Below are 22,742 nucleotides of genomic sequence, written 5' to 3'. Positions count from 1 at the left end.
TTTCAGCCTTGCCAAAACCTGAGCCATGTTTTCACTGAGGAGCAGGGGGGCAGCTGTGGCAGCCCCCACACGGCCCCAGGGCTGGGCTGTGCTTTGGTGCTGTGGGAGGCTGGGCTTTGCCCCACCTCTGGCACTCAGCTGCCTCCCAAACACCAATCTGCTGCTGTAATGGGACTGGAACTCCCTGTGGCAGATCCTAGTGCAGTGGCAAAAATCCAGTGACTCACCTGCACCACTGAAATGTCACCCCTCTGTTTCATTCTGCAAGCTGGTGTTAGGACAGACAGACAGACAGACAGACAGACAGACAGACAGACAGACAGACAGCTGCCAGACCAGCAGGTGACACAGGAAAACAAGGAGAGGTCACAGCAGCTTTGCAGTGCTCTCTGCAGGAGGGTCCCTGCCAGCCCCTGTCACAAAGGGAGCTTTGGGTCCCCTGCTGGCACTGGCATTTCCCCTCAGCTGCCAGCAGCAGGGCCCAGGGTCCAGCCCATTGTTTGCTCTCCTGGGGCACAGCAATGTCAGGAATGTCACACACCCAGCTGGGAGGACAGAGGACCCCCGCCTGGGCACAGCAAGGGAGGACAGGGAAGGTTTCTGGCATGGACACAGGTACTCACTGCCCCATCAGTGCCAATCTGTGCCCACCCGTGGGGCAGAGGGCCAGGCCAGCAGCTCTCTCTGTGCTGTGGCAGCTGGCAGGGCTTTACTGCAGAGACACTGGGGAAAAGCTGGACACCCCCTTAACTCCACCCTGGGCAGCTCTCCAGGATTACAGGATGGACCTGAGCAAACCCTCCCAAGCCATCTCATGACCCAAGCCTGGAGAAGATGAGTGGCCCACATGGGAGGTATCACACAATTCCCTCACAGCCAGCAGAGGCTGAACACCGCTCTGAGGAATGCTCCTGCCTGCTCAGCACTCACCTACTGCCCTTGGCATCTCCTTCAACCTTGGAGCAGCCTTTCCACATGTGTGATGGAGCAGCCCTTCACTGGAGATGGGAGCAGACAAGTGCTTTTCCTGGAAGTAGTGAGGAGTAGGGTCCTGGTTATTCTTGTTTGCCTTTTACAATTATTTTTTAAGTGAACAGAAGGCTGCTTGTACCTCCCCACACCTCACTGCTGTGATGCTACAGCCAAGAGCTTGGCAGCACTTTTGGGCAGGAATTTTGTACAATGCACAACTGTGTGAACAGAAAACACAGAAACCACCTCACAGCCACCAGGTCAGCCCAGGCCCAGCTCGAGAAGATGCTAGAAAAAAACCTCACAAAGAGCCCCTGAGGCTGGACAGGCAGGAGCTAAGAAAGGCAGGGCTGTTCCTCCCCGAGCAGGAGCTCTCCCAGCCCAGGAGCACTTCTGCCAGCCTGGGTAAACACCCACTGCACAAAGGCTTCACACAAGGTGCAGGAACACATCTCCTGCTATATACTGCTGTCCTTCTTGCACTTATTTTTGGCAGACAGGAAGCTCATTGATTTGTGTGCAGAGGTGACCAAAAGGGGCCTGGGGACAGCTGTCCTGGTTCAACATCTCGTGCTGCACACCACAGCTCTACGGGATTGCACTCGGCGAGGGCTGGGCTGAGACTCAGCAGAAGGGTTTTAGTGCTGAGCTCTCCTTGTGACACTGCTGCTGAAACTGGAAGCTCTGACCTCTCTTGCTGACATTCAAAGACCACAGTGTGAACCAGCACAAAGCAGGAAAACACGAGCCTGAGCGATTTCCGAGCTGCTGGCTGTAACTCAGCCAGAGTTCACCCCTGTGTTTGCTGCAGCAGATGCAGCTGACAGGACACAGCATCAGTGCAGAGATCCTGCAGCTCCAAGGCAACCTCCTGCAGCCAGACAACACTGAGCAGGAAACTCTGAACTGTTTTTTCCAGCACCAGAAGCAACAGATCACCTCAAATTAATGTCTCTGGACTGAGGGAATCCAAGCAAAGGCTAGACCAATGCAAACCCGAAAAATGAACTGATACAGTTCCAAAATCCTGTCCATAGGTCACTTCAGGTTGTGAACCATCTGAACTCTCAATCTGGCAAAAAAAGCTGTTGGTTTTCTGGTTTAGAATGGTGCATCACCTCTTGGTCGTGGGTAATGAGAGGATCCTGCTGTCCAACATGTTCAAAGGGCCTTAAATCACACTCAGAGTGTGAGCATACAAGTTCCTGCTCACACTGCTGCTCATGTTCAGTTCAGAACATGGATTCCCTCCCTGGCTGGAGCCAGCAGCTCAGCACGCAGCAAGGACAGGCCCAGGCTGTGCTGCTCTGCCAGGTGACTTGGGAAAGGTCCCAAAGACATCCCAGTCACCAGCACAGCTCGTCCATGTGCCTGGGAGCAGTGATTCTCCTGCCCCACAGTAAACGACAGCAGAAAGCTTTAATGAGAGCCACACTGTTGTGTGTTGCACATCTTCCAAGGTTTAATAGACACAAAGTGAGTCCATTGTACTTAAGACACTACAATGATTTCATTCTATTGCATTTCCTGACCCAGTTACATTTCTCAGAGTACAGTATTGAATAAAAGTTCGGTAGCTTTAAAATTAACAGGTGTGTGAAATCTGTAAGTAAAATAAGCAGCAGCAATAATCTGGGGAATTTTATCAAGAATAGCTAACTTTTAAGTAATAAATACATTCCGAGTTGTGATTTCTGCTGTTCTCCTAGTTCATTGCCGTCCAACTGGTCAAATTCTCATTCTGGGTGAGATATCCTCAGCCTTTCCTGCCCCAGCCCAGAAGAGCGTCCCAGCTCCGTGGCGGTGCCTGTCCCCTGTCCGGGGGCACGGGGAGCGCTCTGCCCAGGAGCCTCCTCCTCCTCCTCCTCCTCCTCCTCCTCGGGGCCGCTTCTCCTGGAGCACGGCCGGCCGCTCCACACTCGGTGACCCTCTAGGAGAACAGCTCTGCTCGTCTTCTGTTACCTTGAAGAAAGCCAGAGAGGGAGAGGTTACTGTGGCTTCCCTCTAAATATAGCCAGGAATTCTCCTGCTCCCAGCTGGCCCAGCAGGCACAACCACGGCTGCAGCTTGGGAGAAAGCTGTCAGCTTAACAAACCCAAGGAAAGAGTGGGAATTCTCCCCAAGACCAATATGATATGAATTTCAGTGATGATAATAAATCTCCAGTGCGGCTTAAAGGCTCCGGAGTCCCTGTTCGGGTGGGTTACTGTAGGTTAATCCGCCACAAGTCCCCACGGAGCGCGCCACGTGAAGAACATCTGCCTCCACTTTCTGAGCACAATCTACAAAATAGGATTATCCCCCTTGAGGGACACCGTATGGAAGCTTCTCTAAGCACCTGCAGAGGCTGAAGCGCTGCCCGCGGCCGCAGCTCCCGGCGAGGCAGAGCCCAGGACAGCCAGGGTCCCCCAGGGTCCCTCCCCAGCCTCGTGTGCCACAGCACCGGCCCTGGCAGCAGCCACCAGGCCCCTGGGCTCAGGGCCATGAGAAGGTGTGAGTCCTGCAGAACAACCCAGGAAAACCCTCAGAGTGCTCACCCACACCCCGGCCTGCAGGAGGGACTCACACTGGCCATGGACACCAGCTCACGGTGTGGAAGCCCTGGAAGAGCTCAAGGGCAGAATCCACTCGCCTTCAAGTGAAGGAAGCAGGAGACACACGAACAATTCAGTGACACAGAAGTGAGAGCCCAGCACAGAAACCTCCCCTCACACCGAGCAGCTGCCCCTCGCTCCCAGGGCACCGCTGCCTCTGGCCCACACCAACCACATCAACTCCAGCTGAGCTGGAAGTGCAGGAGACACCAGCCTGGATCTGTGTTCTCACACAGCACTAACACCACAGAAGAGCAGAACAAAAACCTTCAATCCACCCCCAGCTGAGGTTTGTGACTTACAGAGCACAGTGAACCAAGAACACCAAGCACAGGGAAGAGGATCACATCTCCAAAGCTGCTGACATGGCAGCAGCACTGCTTCTGCAGGCAGGGGACCCAAAGTGACACTGATTCACTCAGACTCAGCATCCAGAATGATCCTCAGCATTGCCCACACAATGCAGAATGCAAAGAGCTGATTCAATGCCCAGGAACATCTGTCCCAAAGCTGTATTCCAGAGAAGGGCTGCAATCAGCTCTAACACTCCTTCAGTATTTGGCAGAAACTGGGAGGTCTCACCCCAGGGCTCCATTACCTGCAGCCAACAAAGTACAACCTCATCTTGCAGGAGAATCTGTTTGTCTTCTGATGAACAGAGAGACTTCCAAGAGCACACAACAATCTCACTTGCAGGTTTATCACCCAGGAAAGCTTCCTGAGGCCCAGGGACTTGGGACAATATCCCTCAAGTGGCTTTCAAAGCACTGACCCTTTAGAGACAGATTACAGAGTGAGAAGATCTTGTCCAAACAGGAAAAAATGCATTTCCTGGCTGAGGAGGTGACAGCAAGCCCTTGGGTGGTCGGATTCTTTGGGATTTCTCACTGGGAGGAAGAAAGGATCACACCAGAAGTGAGATGCCAAACAGGTATTGCCCATTGCCAGGGCAGAGGGGGCTCCTCCATGGGGACAGGGATTGGGGCCAAACCTCAGCTGCTCCGGGAGCTGAGGGCAAATATCAGGGATTTTGTCCTGTGGGAGCACAAAGCTGGGGCTACCAGTGACAGAGCAAGCTGCTTTGGAACAGTGGATGCTCCTTGCCTGGCAGTGCTGGAAACTCTGGGTGTCTGTGCTGGGCTGGGCACCTGCAGCACTGAGCTCTGCAGCCTCCAGGGCACCCAGCAGAGACACAGCCCACGGGGCCACGAGGAGCTGCACAGCCACAGCCCACAGTGCAGCTCTCACTTCATCCCTCAAAGCTTCAGGAATTTGTTTAAAAAGCCACTTCCAGCGTGGAGCAGCAGGCGATGCCCCAAGTCCCAGGTCCACGTGTGAGTAACGAGCACAGCACACATGGGCTGACCCAGGACAGCCTGGGAGCTAAGCTGGGTGTCAAAGGAGAGCAGGGCAGCTCCCCTCAAGTCAAGAGCTTGTTCACAATTTAAAAACTGAAGTTTTGGATCAAATAAAGTCATTCATAAATCCAGATTGAGCAGCAGCAGCAGAGTGCAGAAGACAATTTATCTTTGGAGGTTGCAGCACCCCAAGTGTGCCCAAGCAGATTGTTTTGAGGGTTATTTTCTAATCATAAAACAATCAACTGCAGGCATTTTGCAATTGAGCATCACCAAATGAGCCTTCCTCCAGCCATGTCTCCCTGGGGAAGTGCAAGAGGCTGCAGCAAGCAGCCAACTGGTAAAGCCCTTCCTTCCCAAGCCTCTCTCTCACAGGAGCAAGGAAAGGCTGGCAGCTGGGATCTCCATCTCTGGCCCACTGGATGAGGTTTTGGAACTGTCTCCAGCTCTCAAGGCACCTGGATCCAGCTGACTTGAGCAGGCTGGCAGCTACGTTCTCCAGCACTGGAGTTCTCACACTCCATCATCCAAACATCCCTGTGACAAATCCTGCACTGAGGGTTGCTGCCTTGGGAAAGGACTGTTTTCCACAGGAATAAATGGCTCAGGTTATCTGCATCAAAACAGAGCAAGTCATCACTCACAAGGGAAGTCAAACTAGTCATTTGCTACAATTCATTTCTTCAGCTGCAGAGAGCACTCAGGAAATATACTTTATAAAGAAACCCAGGCAGGCTGATCCTGCACTAGCACGGACTATTGCAGATAAAACAGGAACTGGTACGTCAGTGAAGGCATTTGCTCCTCTAGAAATTCATCAGCTTAATGAGAAGAGCCTTCATTAACACCTGCCCTGCTCCACCCTGGCACCAGGGACAGACCCTCCCTTCCCAGGTGAGGCCACCTCACACAGGGGCATGGCAGGGAGGGGAGCACCTCTGCTGCCCACGGGCACCTCGGGGTGGGACACACAGCCACAGCTGTCACACGGCACAGGGACACTGTCACACAGCACAGAGACACTGTCACACGGCACAGGGACACCATCCCCTGGCACAGGGACACCGTCCCCTGGCACAGGGACACCGTTCCCTGGCACAGAGACACCATCCCATGGCTCAGGGACACTGTCACACAGCACAGGGACACCATCCCATGGCACAGGGACACCATCCCATGGCACAGGGACACCATCCCATGGCTCAGGGACACCATCCTGGGCACAGGGACACCGTCCCATGGCACAGAGACACCATCCCATGGCACAGGGACACCATCCCGGGCACAGGGACACCGTCCCATGGCACAGGGCAGCATCCCATGGCACAGGGACACCATCCCTGACTCAGGGACACCATCCCGGGCACAGGGACACCATCCCATGGCACAGGGACACCATCCCATGGCACAGGGACACTGTCCCATGGCACAGCGACACCATCCCATGGCACAGGGACACCGTCCCATGGCACAGGGACACCATCCCATGGCACAGGGACACTGTCCCATGGCACAGGGACACCATCCCCTGGCACAGGGACACCATCCCATGGCACAGGGACACTGTCCCATGGCACAGGGACACCATCCCCTGGCACAGGGACACCATCCCATGGCACAGGGACACTGTCCCCTGGCATAGGGACACTGTCCCCTGGCACAGGGACACCGTTCCCTGGCACGGGGACACCATCCCATGGCACAGGGACACCGTCCCATGGCACAGGGCAGCATCCTGCTGCTCCTGCTGGGCAGAGGAAGCCCAGGAGCAGCAGGAAGGCACTGGCAGCTGACTGAGGAGCTGCAGACGTGGGGCACGGGGCTGTGGATGTGAAGAGCTCCTCCAGGAGCCCCATCTGTGCCCTCCTGCAGGACACCAAAGCCCATTTCAGCTGCACATCATCTCAGGATGTGCAGAGTTCATGATGTGCCTAATGCAGAGCCCGTGTGCTCTGTGCAGCTACAGACAGCACACAAAGCAGCTGCAGCAAGCAGATTGAAATAAAATAAACCAGGCCCCATGTGGTGGGATAACCCCATCCAGCAGCCAAGATCCTCACAGCCGCTTGCTCCTGCCCCCACCAGCAGGATCGGGGAGAGAACTGGAAGGACAAAAGCTGGAGAACTCATGAGTTGAGGAAGACAACTTAATGGGGAAAGCAAAACCTGCACACACAAAGCAAAACAAGAAATGAAATCCCTGCTTGCATGGGCAGACAGGCGTTCAGCCACCTCCAGGAGATCACATCTAACCCTCACTTGGGACAACAAATGCCACCACCCCAAATGTCTCCCCTTTATACACCTTCTTCCCCTCACTTCATACACCAAGTATGAAGTCATATGGACTGGAATAGCCCCAGGGCCACTTGGGGTCACCTGTCCTGGCTGTGCCCCCTCCCAACCTCCCACACACCCTCAGCCCCTCCCCAGCATGGCCCTATGAGGGGCAGGAATGGCCCTGCCTCTGTGCAAGTCCTGTTCAGCAATAACAGAAACATCTCTATTTTATCAACCCTGTGCTCAGCACAAATCCAAACCACAGCCCCAAATCAGTCACTGTGAAGAAAGCTAATTCTACCCAAAACCAGCACATCCCAGTTTGTGCTCATCTAGTCTGCATCTTGTCTTACAGACCAGCAGCTCCGTGAGTCTTTTCCAGTCAGGAGCAGAGCTTGGCACTCAGCCCACACACTCCTGCTCACCTTGATCCCAGCACCCCTGATGGCAACTTATGGATAAAACACAACACATCAAGACTGAAAAACAACAGCTTGTATGTTTTTCAACATTAAGAGCCTTCACATCAATTTTTGGGATCGAATTCCTGCCTTTCACACCTGAACATGAAAATGAGAAATATTGGATTGCTCAACAGCAGGCTGCATGGGGCTTGGAGGAACCTGGGATAGTGGAAAGTGTCCTTGGCCATGCTGGGGGGTGGAACAAAATGATCTTTAAGGCATCTTCCAACCCAAACCCTTCTGTGATTCTACAATTTGTGTCATGCCATGGTGTCAGGCAGCCCCACACAGCAAAGCAGCTGCATGTGCCAGTGGCAGTGCACGGCTGCTGTGTGCAGATCCTGTTTGTTCCTCACCTGCAGAGCACAGGCACCTTCCCTGCACACAGCTACCTCCAATTGTCCAAAATCCCCTGTTCCTTTCTGTATTCTGTATTCCACTTTCTGTCAGTGTAGCCTGGAGGTGCTCAGCACTGTACCAATACCTGCCAAGCTCCGAGCCCCAGCTGGGAGGCCAGAGAACTCCCCTGGGTGCCCCTGGCTCCCACCCTGCTGCTCTCCCTGCTTGCTGGGACAAGGACCATTGTACCTGCAGTTCAGACACCTCCACTTGAGGTCAAAACCAAACAAGTAAATAAACACAATTCAGAAATTTTGGTTTTACTTTATTTGTAAACGTTTTCAGAGAAACCAGTTTCCAGGTGGTTTGTCCACACATTTCTCCCATTTCCTGCCCTGATCCCGTGTGGCTGCTACAGGCTCAGGGTGCACTGTGGGCTGGTGACACTGCTGGGGACACCCACTGTCCTGCCCAGTGTGGCACACTCCAGCTGGAGCCCCCCAGCCCTGGAGCAGCCCCTGGGTGGACAGAGTCTCCTCCAGCAGCTGCAGCTCCTGAAAGCCAATGGCAGGGGCCATCAGAAATGGCACAATGGGTGACCTGGTGGCATTTCCAGGGGCACAGGGGGCACGGAGAGGGGCACGGCTGGCACAGACCCACGTGTCTCCAAAGGCAGTCCCTGGGCACGGTGGGCAGGTGCCTTTGGGATGGGAAGATCAGCAGGACATTGCCTGGCTGCAGCTCCAACCACCAGTGCTGGGTGTGCAGAAATGCAGCACAGTCTGTTCTGGACTCGTTCTCCCACCTTGCATTAGCATGCAGAGACGCTGACTCCCAGCTGTTTGCAGGAAGACTGCGAAACACTCATTAAGCTGGATGCCTGGTTTTAGTGGACTGAAGCATCTAGAAAGCAGGCCAAGAAAAATCTCAAGCATTCATCTTCTGTGCTGAAATATTCCATGTCACCAGGCAGGTGTGTTAAAAAATACAGCTATCACACCACTCATCCCCATCACTTTATATCAAGGTACAATGTTTCTGTGGCACTGGTAGAGCAGAGAGGAGGTAAGGAGGAAAAGAGGAGTGATTTGTGCTGCTTCACAGTACTGGCAGCAGCACTGGCTGCGTGGACACAGAGCCCTGAACACCTTTGAAGGTGAAGTCACAATGTGATATTCCAGGTTTCACATTAGTGGTTTCTGGAGACAGTGAGCATGCAGCCAGCTCTGAGTTTGCTGCACACAGCAGCAGGGTGAAGGATGGCTGGATGTACTGACACCGAGGCTCTATTAAGCTCATAGCAGTTAAAGCCTTCAGCATCTGCAAGTTTAATGGTTCCACAGTCACAGCTTGGGGACAGGGGAGAGAGAGGAAGAAAAGAGGATTTTCCAGACTGGAAAAGCAAAGGAATATACATCTTGTAAACGTGTTTCATGCAGAGATGCAGATGAAAACCTACCAGCAGTTTTCACTAGAGGTTTTACTGCATGTCTGTGTGCAGGGAGGTGGAATCTGCCAGGAGGAGCTGCTCAGGAGGATCACAGAGCAGCAGACCCAGCCCTGCCAAGGGCCTGTCCCTGCAGGGACACCCTCCCCACACTGCAGGGTTGGAGCAACACATGCTCCTTGTAAAGCCCCTGGTCCCACCACAGGGTGCATTCCTGGTGCAGGGAAGGGGGCCTTTGGAAACACAGGTCTCCCTCCCTCCTGTGCCCAGCCCAAGGCACAGCTGGAGCAGTGGCCACAGCTCATTCCCCATAAAACGAGTGTGACACCAGCCCAAGGGTCCTCTCTCTCCCTTCCCAGCCCTCAGGGGGGGTTTCCTCGAGGGAAAGGCAAACATCTGTCACCCCAAGCCAGGGGCAACTGCTGTCCTTGTGCCTTGAGCTGGCTCCTTGGTGTCACACACCAGGGAAGCTCCAGAGCAGCACCAGGAGCTGAGCAGACATGTCTCTCCTGGCACTACTCTAAACCATAAGTTTGAGTTCTACAGGCTGCCATTCTGCCTGTTGTTTTTCCAGAAACTTGTTTTACTTAATTAAAACCCTGTCATTACCTGACTAGTACTTTCCTTGCAAAGAAACCCCAAGGACAAAGCAGTAACAACAAGAAGTGATCCTACCAGCTTTTCCAACTCAAACCAAGTTAAAAAAAAAACGAAACAAAAAAGTCCAGTTTTCCAGTGTTGTGCATCCACAAATGACCTGGAGTGTTTGTACATTTTTCCAGTAACTACCCTCTGCAGAACACACCACATACCAGAAGACAGAAAATTTCACAACTGAAAGTGTCACCAGTCACAAACTCCTGCTGTGCCCAGGATAAGCACGAGCAGTGTCGGTGTTGGAGCCACCTCATGGATTCCTTCTGATGACAAAAACCTTTGTGCCACTGCTGGTGAAGCACAATGGATTCTAATCCATGGATATATATGGGTATATATGGATAGTGTTCCCATGCAATATCACCAGGTTACCCAGAGCAGCTGGGGCTGCCCCTGGATCCCTGGCAGTGCCCAAGGCCAGGCTGGATGGAGCTTGGAGCCACCTGGGATGGTGGGAGGTGTCTCTGCCATGGCAGGGGTGGAATGGGATGGATTTCAGGGCCCCTTTCAGGCCAAATCCTTTCATGTCATCCTTCAGGAAAGGACAGTCAATAAGCAGTTGAATGAAACATTTCAGTTCTACCTTGTGGAAAATCAAGGAAAGCAACAAAATTCAATTAGGTACAGACAATTCTCTGAAACAATGAACAGTTTTATAAGTGATGTACAAAAACTCCAGATATGCTGGTTTAATTTGGAATCTAGGTAAATGTGACATGTGGAGCACAGGAAGTTGTGTAGTTCTGCTTTTCTAGTTTTGCAGCTCTTTATCCAACAGTTGTGTTGTGTTCAGCCTGACAGACTGTGTTGGCAGCTCAGCTCAGACATGTAAGGCAGGAAATCCCCCGTGGAAAGGCAGCTGAAGGAGGCCAGCAAAGCAGCGAGATCTGATAAATGTATATTCCCATATACACATGCAGAGGCTTGGCTGAAGAGCACAGAGGGAAGGAATGCTTTGGTCTAATCCAGGCCATGCCATCATTTTCTTATCCACATGTTCTCCAGATGTTCTCCAGATGTTCACAGACCTGCTCTGTACCCGCAGCTCAGCTCCCATCGTGTCTCTGGAGCAAGGGCTGCCTCTCCTCCTCGAGGCCCTGCAGCCTGTCCCCCCACCCTGGCTAGCACAGCCAGACTTCCCTGCTGTGACGTGTGGGGGACCAGCATCCTCCCATCCTGCCATCCTGCCATCCTCCCATCCTGCCATCCTCCCATCCTCCCATCCTGCCATCCTGCCATCCTCCCATCCTCCCATCCTGCCATCCTCCCTCCCATCCTGCCCATCCTGCCATCCTGCCATCCTCCCTGCCATCCTCCCATCCTGCTATCCTGCCAGCCTGCCAGCCTCCCATCCTCCCCCATCCTCCCATCCTCCCATCCTGCCATCCTGCCATCCTCCCATCCTGCCATCCTGCCATCCTGCCATCCTCCCATCCTGCCATCCTCCCATCCTGCCATCCTCCCATCCTGCCATCCTGCCATCCTCCCATCCTGCCATCCTGCCATCCTCCCATCCTGCCATCCTGCCATCCTCCCATCCTGCCATCCTCCCATCCTCCCATCCTGCCATCCTCCCATCCTGCCATCCTCCCATCCTGCCATCCTGCCATCCTCCCATCCTGCCATCCTCCCATCCTGCCATCCTGCCATCCTCCCATCCTGCCATCCTCCCATCCTGCCATCCTCCCAGCCTCCCATCCTGCCATCCTCCCATCCTGCCATCCTCCCATCCTGCCATCCTGCCATCCTCCCATCCTGCCATCCTGCCATCCTCCCTCCCATCCTGCCATCCTCCCATCCTCCCATCCTGCCATCCTCCCATCCTGCCATCCTGCCATCCTGCCATCCTCCCAGCCTCCCATCCTGCCATCCTCCCATCCTGCCATCCTGCCATCCTCCCATCCTGCCAGCCTGCCATCCTCCCATCCTGCCATCCTCCCATCCTGCCATCCTCCCCTCCTCCCCTCCTCCCATCCTCCCATCCTGCCATCCTGCCATCCTCCCATCCTGCCATCCTCCCATCCTGCCATCCTCCCCCATCCTGCCATCCTGCCATCCTGCCATCCTCCCATCCTGCCATCCTGCCATCCTCCCATCCTGCCATCCTGCCATCCTCCCATCCTCCCATCCTGCCATCCTCCCATCCTGCCATCCTCCCATCCTGCCATCCTGCCATCCTCCCATCCTGCCATCCTGCCATCCTCCCATCCTCCCATCCTCCCCCATCCTGCCATCCTGCCATCCTGCCATCCTGCCATCCTCCCATCCTGCCATCCTCCCATCCTGCCATCCTCCCATCCTGCCATCCTGCCATCCTCCCATCCTGCCATCCTGCCATCCTCCCATCCTGCCATCCTGCCATCCTGCCATCCTCCCATCCTCCCATCCTGCCATCCTCCCATCCTGCCATCCTCCCATCCTGCCATCCTCCCATCCTGCCATCCTGCCATCCTGCCATCCTGCCATCCTCCCCCATCCTCCCATCCTCCCATCCTGCCATCCTGCCATCCTCCCATCCTGCCATCCTCCCATCCTGCCATCCTCCCATCCTGCCATCCTGCCATCCTCCCATCCTGCCATCCTCCCCTCCTCCCATCCTCCCTCCCATCCTCCCATCCTGCCATCCTCCCATCCTGCCATCCTGCCATCCTCCCATCCTGCCATCCTCCCCTCCTCCCATCCTCCCATCCTCCCTCCCATCCTCCCATCCTGCCATCCTGCCATCCTCCCATCCTGCCATCCTGCCATCCCAGCTCTGCTCCTGGGACTCCTCTGGCCACAGCTTCCCCGCTCCCCAGGGACTGAGGCACAGCCAGTCTCTCTCATCTGAAGCATCAGGTGCTTCTTCCAGCTGTCCCTTCTCCTGCAGCTGGGCCATGCCAGCCCAGCCAGGACCCACAAGGGCAAGGACAGATGTCAGGAATGATGATGACATCCATTACCTTTGTCCCAAACCGCTCATACACACAGTGAAGACAGCTCAGAGGATGAAGTTTGCTGCTCCTTTAACCAGAGCACTGTCCAGACAGGAGCCATGGATTGGCCAGGACCTCTCCACTGGCAAGGACAGTACATCCTGGGCAGCAGGTTTATTTATACTCCTGATCTAGCTAATAGGAATTTGGGTCCAATCCAAACACTCTTGATATTATAAAGTCTTTAGCCAGAGTTAAGCAGCAGTTCTATGGGTAAGATCAAGAAGGAAGCTGAAAGGTTGCTGCTGCAGTTGTGCAGACAGCCTGAGTCCACAGCATGAGTATGTCATGCTCTGGCTATTTACTCCAGCCAGGCTTGCTGAGATGGAGTCATAACCCAAGCAAAGCAAGTCCTTCATCACACTCAAGCAAGGGGTGAAGTCCCATGACAGAGGGTATGAAAAAAATCCCATTTTCCCATCAGGATTACATGAGCACTGACTGTCCCAGTCCCACTGCATTATGACAGTTCAGATAAAGAAGAGAATCCAGAGGAGCAGCACTGGCTGGCTCACACAGAGTCCTCCAAGCATGAAAGAGAGCAGAGCATTCAGGGGACAACACGATGAACCACGCTGCATAAAGCACAGCCTTTGACACAAGGCTCTTCCTAGTGATACCTCTGGTTTTCCACAAAAAGTTAATCCCTCCCCTTGTCTATTACCATCACAGCTGAGGTCTTGTCGGGACAGGGGTCACTGAAAGATTGTGAAATGATTCCAGGTTTTAGTCAGGTCACTGGATTTTCCCGTGGACTTTTATTCCCAGTCACACCACACCCTGTATTTTTAGGTACCAAATTTTCATCCCATGCAGATTGTTTGATAAGAAAGGGAAGCCCATCCCCATCCATTACAAAGAATCAGCTCTCATGTTTCCATTCCCACCTAATGTCCTTCACAGAGATGAAGCCCAAAGGAATTTAATTTGATCGAGGCTGTTCCCCAGAGAAACACTGAAAATCTAAGTACAAACCAAACCTCAAGTACTGTGAGAGATACTGAAATATTGTTCTCCAAAGACACTTCTTGGTACAATCATTTGGAGGGGCCATGAAGGGCCTTCATAAGAAATCCAAACCAGAGGGATCAGAAGGTGGGGAGCAAAGTGCCCCTGTGGGCCCTAAGCTGTTACAGGTAACAGCTGTTTATTTATCATACATATGATAAATGTCATCTTCATTCCAGGGAGTTTTAGTTCTTTGACCCAAGGAAACTGAAAGCCTTGGAGCTGTTACTCTTCCAGGCACACAGCTACAGGTTTGTCAGCTCTTCAAACAGGCAGTGCTGCTTCCTCCCAGCATCCTGCCTGGCCTGCACTTCCCTCTGGGAATAGGGACTGCAATTCCCATGGTCCCCAAAAGAGCATGGAATGAAAGCTTCTCACTACCTCTGAAATTACCCCTACCAACTAACAGCCAAGCATTTCAGTTTCACAACTGTCAATCTCAGATTTAATGGAAAAACAAATGCAAACAAATAGTGGAGTACAGATTTAAAAGCACCAGGAGGGTTTTCATGGCAAGCATTAGTCTAGCAATCACTCACCTGATACTGGAGGCAAAGTTATGTCTCAAACTGTGTTAAGAGATCTCGTATTTCTGGAGTCAGGTGCTCGACTGCCTTTGCAGCTTCCGTGATCGCTTTCCGGTACATCCCTTTCTTCTTGCGATTAAATCTCAGTTTGAAAAATTCCGAGAAAGGAGAGAGTTTTGAAACAGATAAGAACGAAGTTGTCGGAGAACCAAACCACGACACTTTAGCTTCTCGCCACGAAGGCTCCCCGTTTTCCTTCTGGCTGAGGTTTATGTCAAGAACACGTGCTGGCCACCATGGAAACCCGTGAATTTTACCCCAGACAATATCCCCCACTGAAACAGTCCTTCCATCTTCTGTAACACATTTGGACACACTCTGGGTGTGCAGTCTGACTGTCAGCGGCGGCACAATTTTACGCTCATCTTTTGAAGATGAAGAGACGGAGGCATCATCACCAGGCAAAAAGTCACACAGTTCTGGTGATGTCACTTCTGAACTAGAAGACTTGGATTCATCTAGACTGTCATTGCTACACACCGATAAACTAGAAGAATCTGCTTTTCTTTTACGGTAGTTCATGAGGAAAGCCAAGTTATCGTGTCCATCTTTACCCTGGGGAAACCTTTTAAAGTCATCATCTTCACCTGAACTGCCTGAAGATATCTCAGCCAAACTTCTGTCGGTGGACTCATCGTTGTAAAACGCTCCGGGATTGGAGTCCCCGCTGTTCTGGAGGACGTTGATTTCGTCAATCAGTTCTGCCTTATAAATTGAAACGCTCTGGCCATCGTTGATGCGATGGGGCTTCAGCCGTATCTTTGGGGGTGGGACATCCACACTGGAATGCACTGGCCTTGTGAGCTTCAGTTTTGGAATGGAAGCAAGCTGGCTGCCTGCTGACTTGTCCATTAAACATTTGGTTTGTCGACACCGTTCAGAGTCCCTGGTCTCCTCTTGGTCCCCGGCTCCGTTCTGCAACACCCGCTCCGGGCAGAACGGTTTGACCGAGCCATGAACCCGGGAAGGGATTTTTACCACTTCACCTTTCCCTTGTGGAGTACTGTAGGATATTTTTATAACTGGTGTTCGGTGCACCAGTTCCCCAGAAAACTTGTCATCCTCCCTCTTCTCTCTTTTGTTCCTTTTCTCCACGTAGTCGGAGTCGCCGTGCTTTTTCTGCTCCTTGTCCTGAACGCTCAGCTTCCTCCTGGTCTTGGAGTTCTGCCGCGGCGCGCCGGCGTCCTCGGGGTTCAGCGTGTTCTTGCACTTCTCGCAGAGCACCTGCCTGGGCCGCAGCCTGATGGTGCTCATGATGAGCCTGCCCGGGTCCCTGTTGCGCGACAAACGCCTCCTCGTCCTCTTTATAGTCCGCGGGGGCGGCTGCGGGACCCACTGGTTGTAGGTGTGCCGCAGCCACAGGGGCCGGGGGAACGGGGCTCCCTCGAAGTAGGGCGGGTAGGGCGGGAGGGCGCCCGGCGCGGGCAGCAGCGGCGGCAGCGGCTCCTCGGCGCTGCCCTTGGCGGGCTGGGGGCCAGCGGGCCGCGGCTCCTGCTCGCCCTGCGCGGCTCCCTTGGCGCAGGCGGGAGGGTCCTCGTGCCTGGGGAAGGAGGACGGCAGACAGAACAATCCAGACCTAAATTGGGGCGAGAAGGACGGGGAGGGACAGAAACAGAGTCAGGAGCTTTGAAAGGTGCTTCTCTGGGAACCCAAAACATCCCCATGTCCCACACCCTCAGAAATAAGAACGCAACGCTTTCTATTGACCTTTAAGAGCGAGCGGCCAATTCTGCCGCTGAAAAAATAACAGCAGTGCAGAAATCTGGCAAGGTGTCTTACCTGCTCCCAGAAAAAGTAGAGAGATCAGAACCTCTATTTCTGTGAACTCTTTGCACAACATTTTGCTCTATGAAGTTTTATTCCACAAAGCACTTTAGTGCATCAGCAGGCTGGCAAGGCCTGAGGAGGGATGTGGTCTGGATTAGCCCAGGGAGCTGTGAAACTGCCCTTCTTCTCACTGTATATGCCTGGCTGATTCTCCAGTTTTTCATTTTAAACCTGAACACCTTGACTCGCACAGGTTCACCAAGACACAGCTCTGCTCCTCTTGCCCAGTCTCTCCATATTCAGCTGTATTTGGTAACACAGGGCTCCCACTGCTCCTTCACAACAGCAGGGATAACAGTGATGAAATTCTGTCCTTCAGCACCGAGGCTCATTACAGGCCACCAAAGTATCCTGCCTGGATATTGGCAAAAGCAAATCCTCTGAAATGCTGAAACTCACAACTGCAATTCACATGTCCAAAATTTATGAATTTATGCCCTTAGCCTGGCATTGGAAATATTACACTAACACAGCACTGGGACAGATTCTGCCCTGAAACACTGAGGCTGACTGGGCAATGCTCACTGCCTTGGCTTTCCAGAGACACTTCTGCAGAGAACACACCGTCAATGAAGTGTGTGGGCTTTTCTAATAATAACAAAATGTCATATAGGAGACCCACAAAGAGACAAAGGAATGGAGAACAGGTACAGACCAAGTACCAGTGGGTTTTGGATGCTATATTCCCATTCCCCTCCTTGCCAACCTTTACTTTCTTTCCAAGCACCAGGAAGGAAGAACCCTTCCTGAGGCAAGGCAGGAGTGTCTTGGTGGTGTCACAGTGAGGGACACTTTGGTAAGTGTTACAGGAGGAGGAGCTGAAGGTGTCCACTCAGTGCCACACCTCTCACCAAGAGCGGCACAAAGCCACTGCTGTGGGTTTCCTGACAGAGGAGCCTCCAAAGTCTTTCCACATTATTGAAAAAGTGCAACAACCTGCTGTTAAATGACAGTTTAACTGGGAAAGGATTAAGCTGTTGAAACCACGTAATTTTGAACAAAATATTTTTGTTCTAAGAGGCTTTTTTAAAACAGAGACAACCAAGAATGTAGGTGTCTCTAAATGACAACCCAGAAAGCCAGTACAGTTTGTACAGCCAGACAGAGATGTCAGCACCATTCATAATCCAAAGTGAGACCATTTCTGAATGAAATGATGGCTATAAATTATGGTGATTTTATGCAGTGAGATTGCAGGACTTGGTCAGAACAGAAAACTGCTGCTCATGCAGACACAAGCCTGCTCCCCCAGTTCAGGTCACTGAACCCTCCAGAGCAGCACGGAGGTCCTTGCCTGGCACAAGTGGAGCACCCAAAGGCTCACTGACAGGATGGTTTGTGCCCACAGCATTAATGTACCAGCACACTGTAACCCCACTGGGCTGGACACGGCCTCTGTGCCACAGAACGTGCCCAGGCCACTGCCCTTCGCAGCTGTCACCCTGTGCCAGGCACCAGCTCAGCAGGGAGGCCTGTCAGAAAGATGGGGTGATGGCTTCCCACTGCAGAGGGTGGGGATGGATGGGATTTTGGGCAGGAATTGTTCCTGGCAGGGTGGGCAGGCCCTGTCCCAGGTGCCCAGAGCAGCTGGGGCTGCCCCTGGATCCCTGGCAGTGCCCAAGGCCAGGCTGGACATTGGGGCTGGAGCAGCTGGGACAGGGGAAGGTGTCCCTGCCATGGCTGGGGGTGGAACAGGATGAGCTTTAAGGTCCCTTGCAATCCAATCCATTCTGGGATTCTGTGATTAAAGCAGCAGGAAATACTGCTGATGGGATTTCACCCTGCTTGTAATCCCCCTTTCTGGGGCAGCTGCAGCCAACTGGACTTGGTTACCTCAATCCAGTCTCTGCTTGGTACAGGAGATGCCATCCTCCTTTATTTATATCCCTGCATAATTAAAACCTAACTTATAAAGAAAGTTGCAGAAAAACTACCAAATCTAATTGTCAGAAACCCTGTAACTGCATTTAAATCTCTACTTGAGCATGTACACTATGGAGCTCACTTTGAGCAGAGCCAATTCATTGGAAGCGAGTAACTGCCAGTCACTGGTGCTGCTGCATCATCCAGGCTGGGGCAGGAAGGGACACCAGCACTTTTTTCTGTAAATAATTCCCCAGTGATTGCAAGGTCAATGTTCCCTACGTCTCCCCATTCCTAAAGGTGCAGGGCACAGGCAGGGGACTGAAAGGGCACTGAAAGGGCACAGGCAGGGGACAGGCAGGGAACTGAAAGGGCACAGGAAGGGCACTGGAAGGGCACTGGAAGAGCACAGGCAGGGGACTGAAAGGGCACAGGCAGGGGACTGAAAGGGCACAGGCAGGGGACTGAAAGGGCACTGGAAGGGCACAGGCAGGGCACAGGCAGGGGACTGGAAGGGCACAGGCAGGGCACAGGAAGGGCACAGGCAGGGGACTGGAAGGGCACAGGCAGGGGACTGAAAGGGCACAGGCAGGGCACAGGCAGGGCACAGGCAGGGGACTGGAAGGGCACAGGCAGGGCACAGGAAGGGCACAGGCAGGGCACAGGATGGGCACAGGCAGGGGACTGGAAGGGCACAGGCAGGGCACAGGCAGGGCACAGGCAGGGGACTGGAAGGGCACAGGAAGGGCACAGGCAGGGCACAGGCAGGGCACAGGCTGGGCACAGGCAGGGCACAGGCTGGGCAGTCCTGCTGCCCATGGGCTCAGCTCTTGCAAACCTGGGCAGGCAGTTCAGGGTTCAAACCCATACCCACCTTTGTGGCAAAATAACAGAGGCATCCAGCTGGGACCTGGCTGGACTGGGGTGCCCTGGGTGCTCAGGGTGGCAGAACTTCCTCCTGCTCAGCTCCCCACAGCTTAGGAGAACAATCACAGCATTACAGATTGTCTGTGTTGGAAGGGACCTTAAAAATCATCCAGTTTCAATTCTCCTGCCCTGGGCTGGGATGTCATTCATTAGATAAGCTGCTCCAGGCCCTGCCCAAGCTGACCTTGCACACTTTCAGAGATAGGGTAGCCACAACTAAGTAAAACAGATTTATCTACAGTGTGATGCTGAAACCACTTTAAAACACAAAAGCAAGCTGAAGAACCACCACACAGGCCCTCCTGCCCTTTTGAGGTAATCTCCTCTTTCTTTGCAGGTGTAAAAACCTGCTGTGGTTGCTCCTCTCCTCCCCTGCCAGTCCCATCCCACTGCCTATGGGGACAGGCAGGGTATGGGTGACCCTGCACAGGGACAAGCTGGTGGGACACAGCTCCATCAGGAACAGCTCTGCCACAGATCCACTTCAGGCACTCCAAGCTCAGCACCAAGTGGATAAATTCCTGCTGCCTTCCTGACCTTCACCTTCCAGGCACTGCCAGACTGACTCCTGTGTTCTGCGGTAGGATGAACAAGATCCCTGTTCCCCTCCCAGACCTGGGATGACTGCAGAGCTGGCTCCACGTCCCCAGGGAGCCAGGAGCCAGGCACCTGCCTCACACGGAGCCCCCTCCTGAGAGCCACGAGCAGAGGCCATGGCTGTCACCTTGTGCTGGCCTCACCTCCGTGCCCGCCGCGGTCAGCACAGGCCAGCTCGGCACCACCTCGGCACCGGGCACGGCCACAGAACGAGCACCGAGCCTCGGGCCAGCCCCGGTGCTCAGGGGACATCCAGTGCCCTCCCACCCTGCACAGATCAGAGTCACCACCGCCAGCCCTGCGGCACCACCGGGCTGCCCAGCTGCCTCACAGCCTGCAAAAAACACCCATCTGCTTGATTCTTACACCTTCTGCGGGCAGAGCGAGGGAGAAAGGTGAAGAAAAATAATTCAGAAAGGTTAGGGTGAAAGGAACCAGGTGAAAGAAGTGTCACTGCAGAGGAAGACAAGCGAAATGTGAGAAGCAGAAGCAGCTGGTTTAGGGGGCTCGAGGGACACCAGCTGCTCGGGCTGGGACCAGGCTCAAGGGTGGGTTTATGGGCTCTGTGCAGCGTTAGGTGCCCGAATGCTTCTGAAAACCTGGCTCCAATATTCGGGATAGCCGCGAGAAACGAAATAAATGACAAAAACGAAGCTCAGAAGTCCTGCTCGGCACATCTCGTAGGATGGATCGGGGAGGCGAGGCTGCTGTGCTCCCACGCAGCTCCGATCGGTGCCTGGCCCAGCACGGAGCACAAGCGGCGATACCGGCCCTGCGGTGCCAGCCCGGCGATACCGGCCCGGCAGTGCCAGCCCGGCGATACCGGCCCGGCGGTGCCAGCCCGGCGATACCGGCCCGGCGGTGCCAGCCCCGAGCAGCCCCCGGGCCGCCGCCATCAGAGCCGGGGCAGTGCGAACACGAGCCCCGCCGTGCGGAGCCGCAGCCTGCGGGGCCCTGCTCGGGGAGATGCCCCTCTGGATGCCCCTCTGCGCTCCGCAGGAACCCGGGCAGGGCCGGCACCGGGGCTGCTGCGGCCACGGCCCGCGGGACCTCCCCGGGAACCGCCGCCCGTCCCGGGGGGAGCTCCGGGCGGGCAGGGCAGGGACCGGCGCGGGGGCTGCGGGCCGGCCCCGGCTCCGGGACACGCTCACCGGGGCCACGTGCGGGGCCGCGGCCGGTCCGGCCCCACCGGCCCCGGGGCACCGCTCCGCCCCGCCGCGGGCCCCGGGCCGGTCCCGACCCCGCCGCTTTGTCCCGCCCGGCCGAACAAAGGGCGAGGGGACGGCGCGGCCCCGCCGGCCCCGGCCCCGCTCCCCGCCGCGGTGCCGGTGCCCCCATCCCCGGCCGCACCTCTTGGAGCAGTCCAGCAGCACGCCGGTGAAGCGCCGCTCCCCGCAGCTCAGCGTCACCACCAGCGTGTCGTTCACCATCTGCTCCACCAGCACCGGCACCCACGCGCCCACCCGCGGCGGCGGCGCCTCCGCCGCGTCCCCCGCCCCGGGTTCGGCCATGCTCCCGCCGCTCCCCGCCGGCGGGGCCGCTGGGCCGGGCCGCGCCGTGACCTCACGGAGCGCCCGCCGCCGCCGGCCGTGACGTCACAGCCCCGCCCCGCCGCCGGGCGTGACGTCACCGCCCCGCCCCGCTACCGGGCACGTGCGTGGGACGGGCGGGGGCGGGGCCGAACGGGGCGGGGAGAGCCGGGAGGGGCGGGGCCTGTCCGGAAAGGGCGGGGCCTGTCTGAGGCGGGCCTGGCCGGGGGCGGGGCCTGGCCGGGGGCGGGGCAGGCACCTCGCGCCACCTGGCGGCCGAGCCGCGCACCGGCAACAGCGGGGCGGGAACGGGGCGGGGCCAGGCGGGAACGGGGCGGGGCCAGGCGGGAACGGGGCGGGGCCAGGCGGGAGAGGGGCGGGGCCAGGCGGGAGAGGGGCGGGGCCAGGCGGGAGAGGGGCGGGGACGGGGCGGGGCCAGGCGGGAGAGGGGCGGGGCCAGGCGGGGCCGTGAGGAGACCCCAGCCCCTCCATGGGCAGCTGTTCCTGGCTCTGGCCCCTCCATGCAAAGAAGTTTTCTCATGTTGGGCTGGAACTTGCTGTGCTTTAGCTTCTGGCCACTGCTCCTTGTCCTGTCTCTGGCACCGCTGAGCAGAGTCTGGCACCGTCCTCTGACAGCCCTTGGGGAGATTTGTATGGATTGATGGGATCCCCTCTCAGCCTTCCCTTCTCCAGACTGACCAGGCCCAGCTCCCGCAGTCTCTCCTCATCTCAGAGATGCTCCAGTCCCAAAATGACCTCTGTGGCCTCCACTGGACCCTCTCCAGCAGCTCCTGGACATTCTTGTCCTGAGGAGCCCAGAGCTGGGCACTGCGCTCTGGACGTGCCTCAGTGGGGTTCAGTGGGAGGAGCAGGATCACCCCCTGATCTGTTGGCTATTTGACCCAATGCATACACTGAGCCAAATGCATCCCAATGCAAATATTTACAAATAACGTGTTTATTATTACCAGTGCTTTCTGGAAAGAGCTTGTGGCTTCCCAAGTTGCTGACAGACTGGAGCATGCCTGATGCAATGGAACCAATACAGCATCTCTGCTGTGACTGAACCTGAATTATCATTGTACTCAAAGGGCTGATCCAATGGAACCAATACAGCATCTCTGCTGTGACTGAACCTGAATTATCATTGTACTCAAAGGGCTGATGCAATGGAACCAATACAGCATCTCTGCTGTGACTGAACCTGAATTATCATTGTACTCAAAGGGCTGATCCAATGGAACCAATACAGCATCTCTGCTGTGACTGAACCTGAATTATCATTGTACCCAAAGGGCTGATCCAATGGAACCAATAC

The 22,742-nt window shown here is 55.2% G+C and overlaps 1 protein-coding gene across 7 annotated transcripts; it reads right to left on the bottom strand.

Annotated features, from left to right (window-relative positions):
* Nucleotides 1-2,415: 2,415 nt before the first annotated feature.
* Nucleotides 2,416-21,494, bottom strand: PWWP2B (PWWP domain containing 2B). 7 transcript variants are annotated; one of them, XM_058841181.1, is made up of 4 exons: nucleotides 21,246-21,494; nucleotides 19,246-19,347; nucleotides 14,634-16,257; nucleotides 2,416-2,934 (listed from the first exon to the last, which is right to left on the bottom strand). In XM_058841181.1, exons 1-3 carry the CDS (start codon nucleotides 21,404-21,406, stop codon nucleotides 14,652-14,654), a joined length of 1,869 nt encoding a protein of 622 aa, XP_058697164.1. In that variant the 5' UTR covers nucleotides 21,407-21,494; the 3' UTR covers nucleotides 2,416-2,934; nucleotides 14,634-14,651. The 7 variants fall into 7 exon arrangements, with proteins under 7 accessions (XP_058697164.1, XP_058697165.1, XP_058697170.1 ...); XM_058841182.1 differs by having other exon boundaries at nucleotides 2,416-2,927; XM_058841186.1 differs by lacking the exon at nucleotides 2,416-2,934 and adding an exon at nucleotides 8,143-8,910.
* Between the last annotated feature and the right edge of the window lie 1,248 nt (nucleotides 21,495-22,742).

The sequence above is a fragment of the Poecile atricapillus genome, chromosome 6 (assembly GCF_030490865.1).
Source record: "Poecile atricapillus isolate bPoeAtr1 chromosome 6, bPoeAtr1.hap1, whole genome shotgun sequence".
Taxonomy (NCBI): Eukaryota; Metazoa; Chordata; class Aves; order Passeriformes; family Paridae; genus Poecile; species Poecile atricapillus.
The sequence above is the reverse complement of the archived record's forward strand: the minus strand, read 5'-3'. Positions and strand labels throughout refer to the sequence as shown.

Bases quoted from the DNA above. Each gene is read 5' to 3' on its own strand.
- PWWP2B (XM_058841181.1), bottom strand. From the start codon at position 21,406: ATGGCCGAACCCGGGGCGGGGGACGCGGCGGAGGCGCCGCCGCCGCGG. The intron at 19,348-21,245 runs GTGCGGCCGGGG...TGTTCTCCTAAG, and splicing joins CTGCTGGACTGCTCCAAGAG to CTGTGGGGAGCTGAGCAGGA. The intron at 16,258-19,245 runs GTGGGTATGGGT...GCCCCAATTTAG, and splicing joins TCTGTTATTTTGCCACAAAG to GTCTGGATTGTTCTGTCTGC.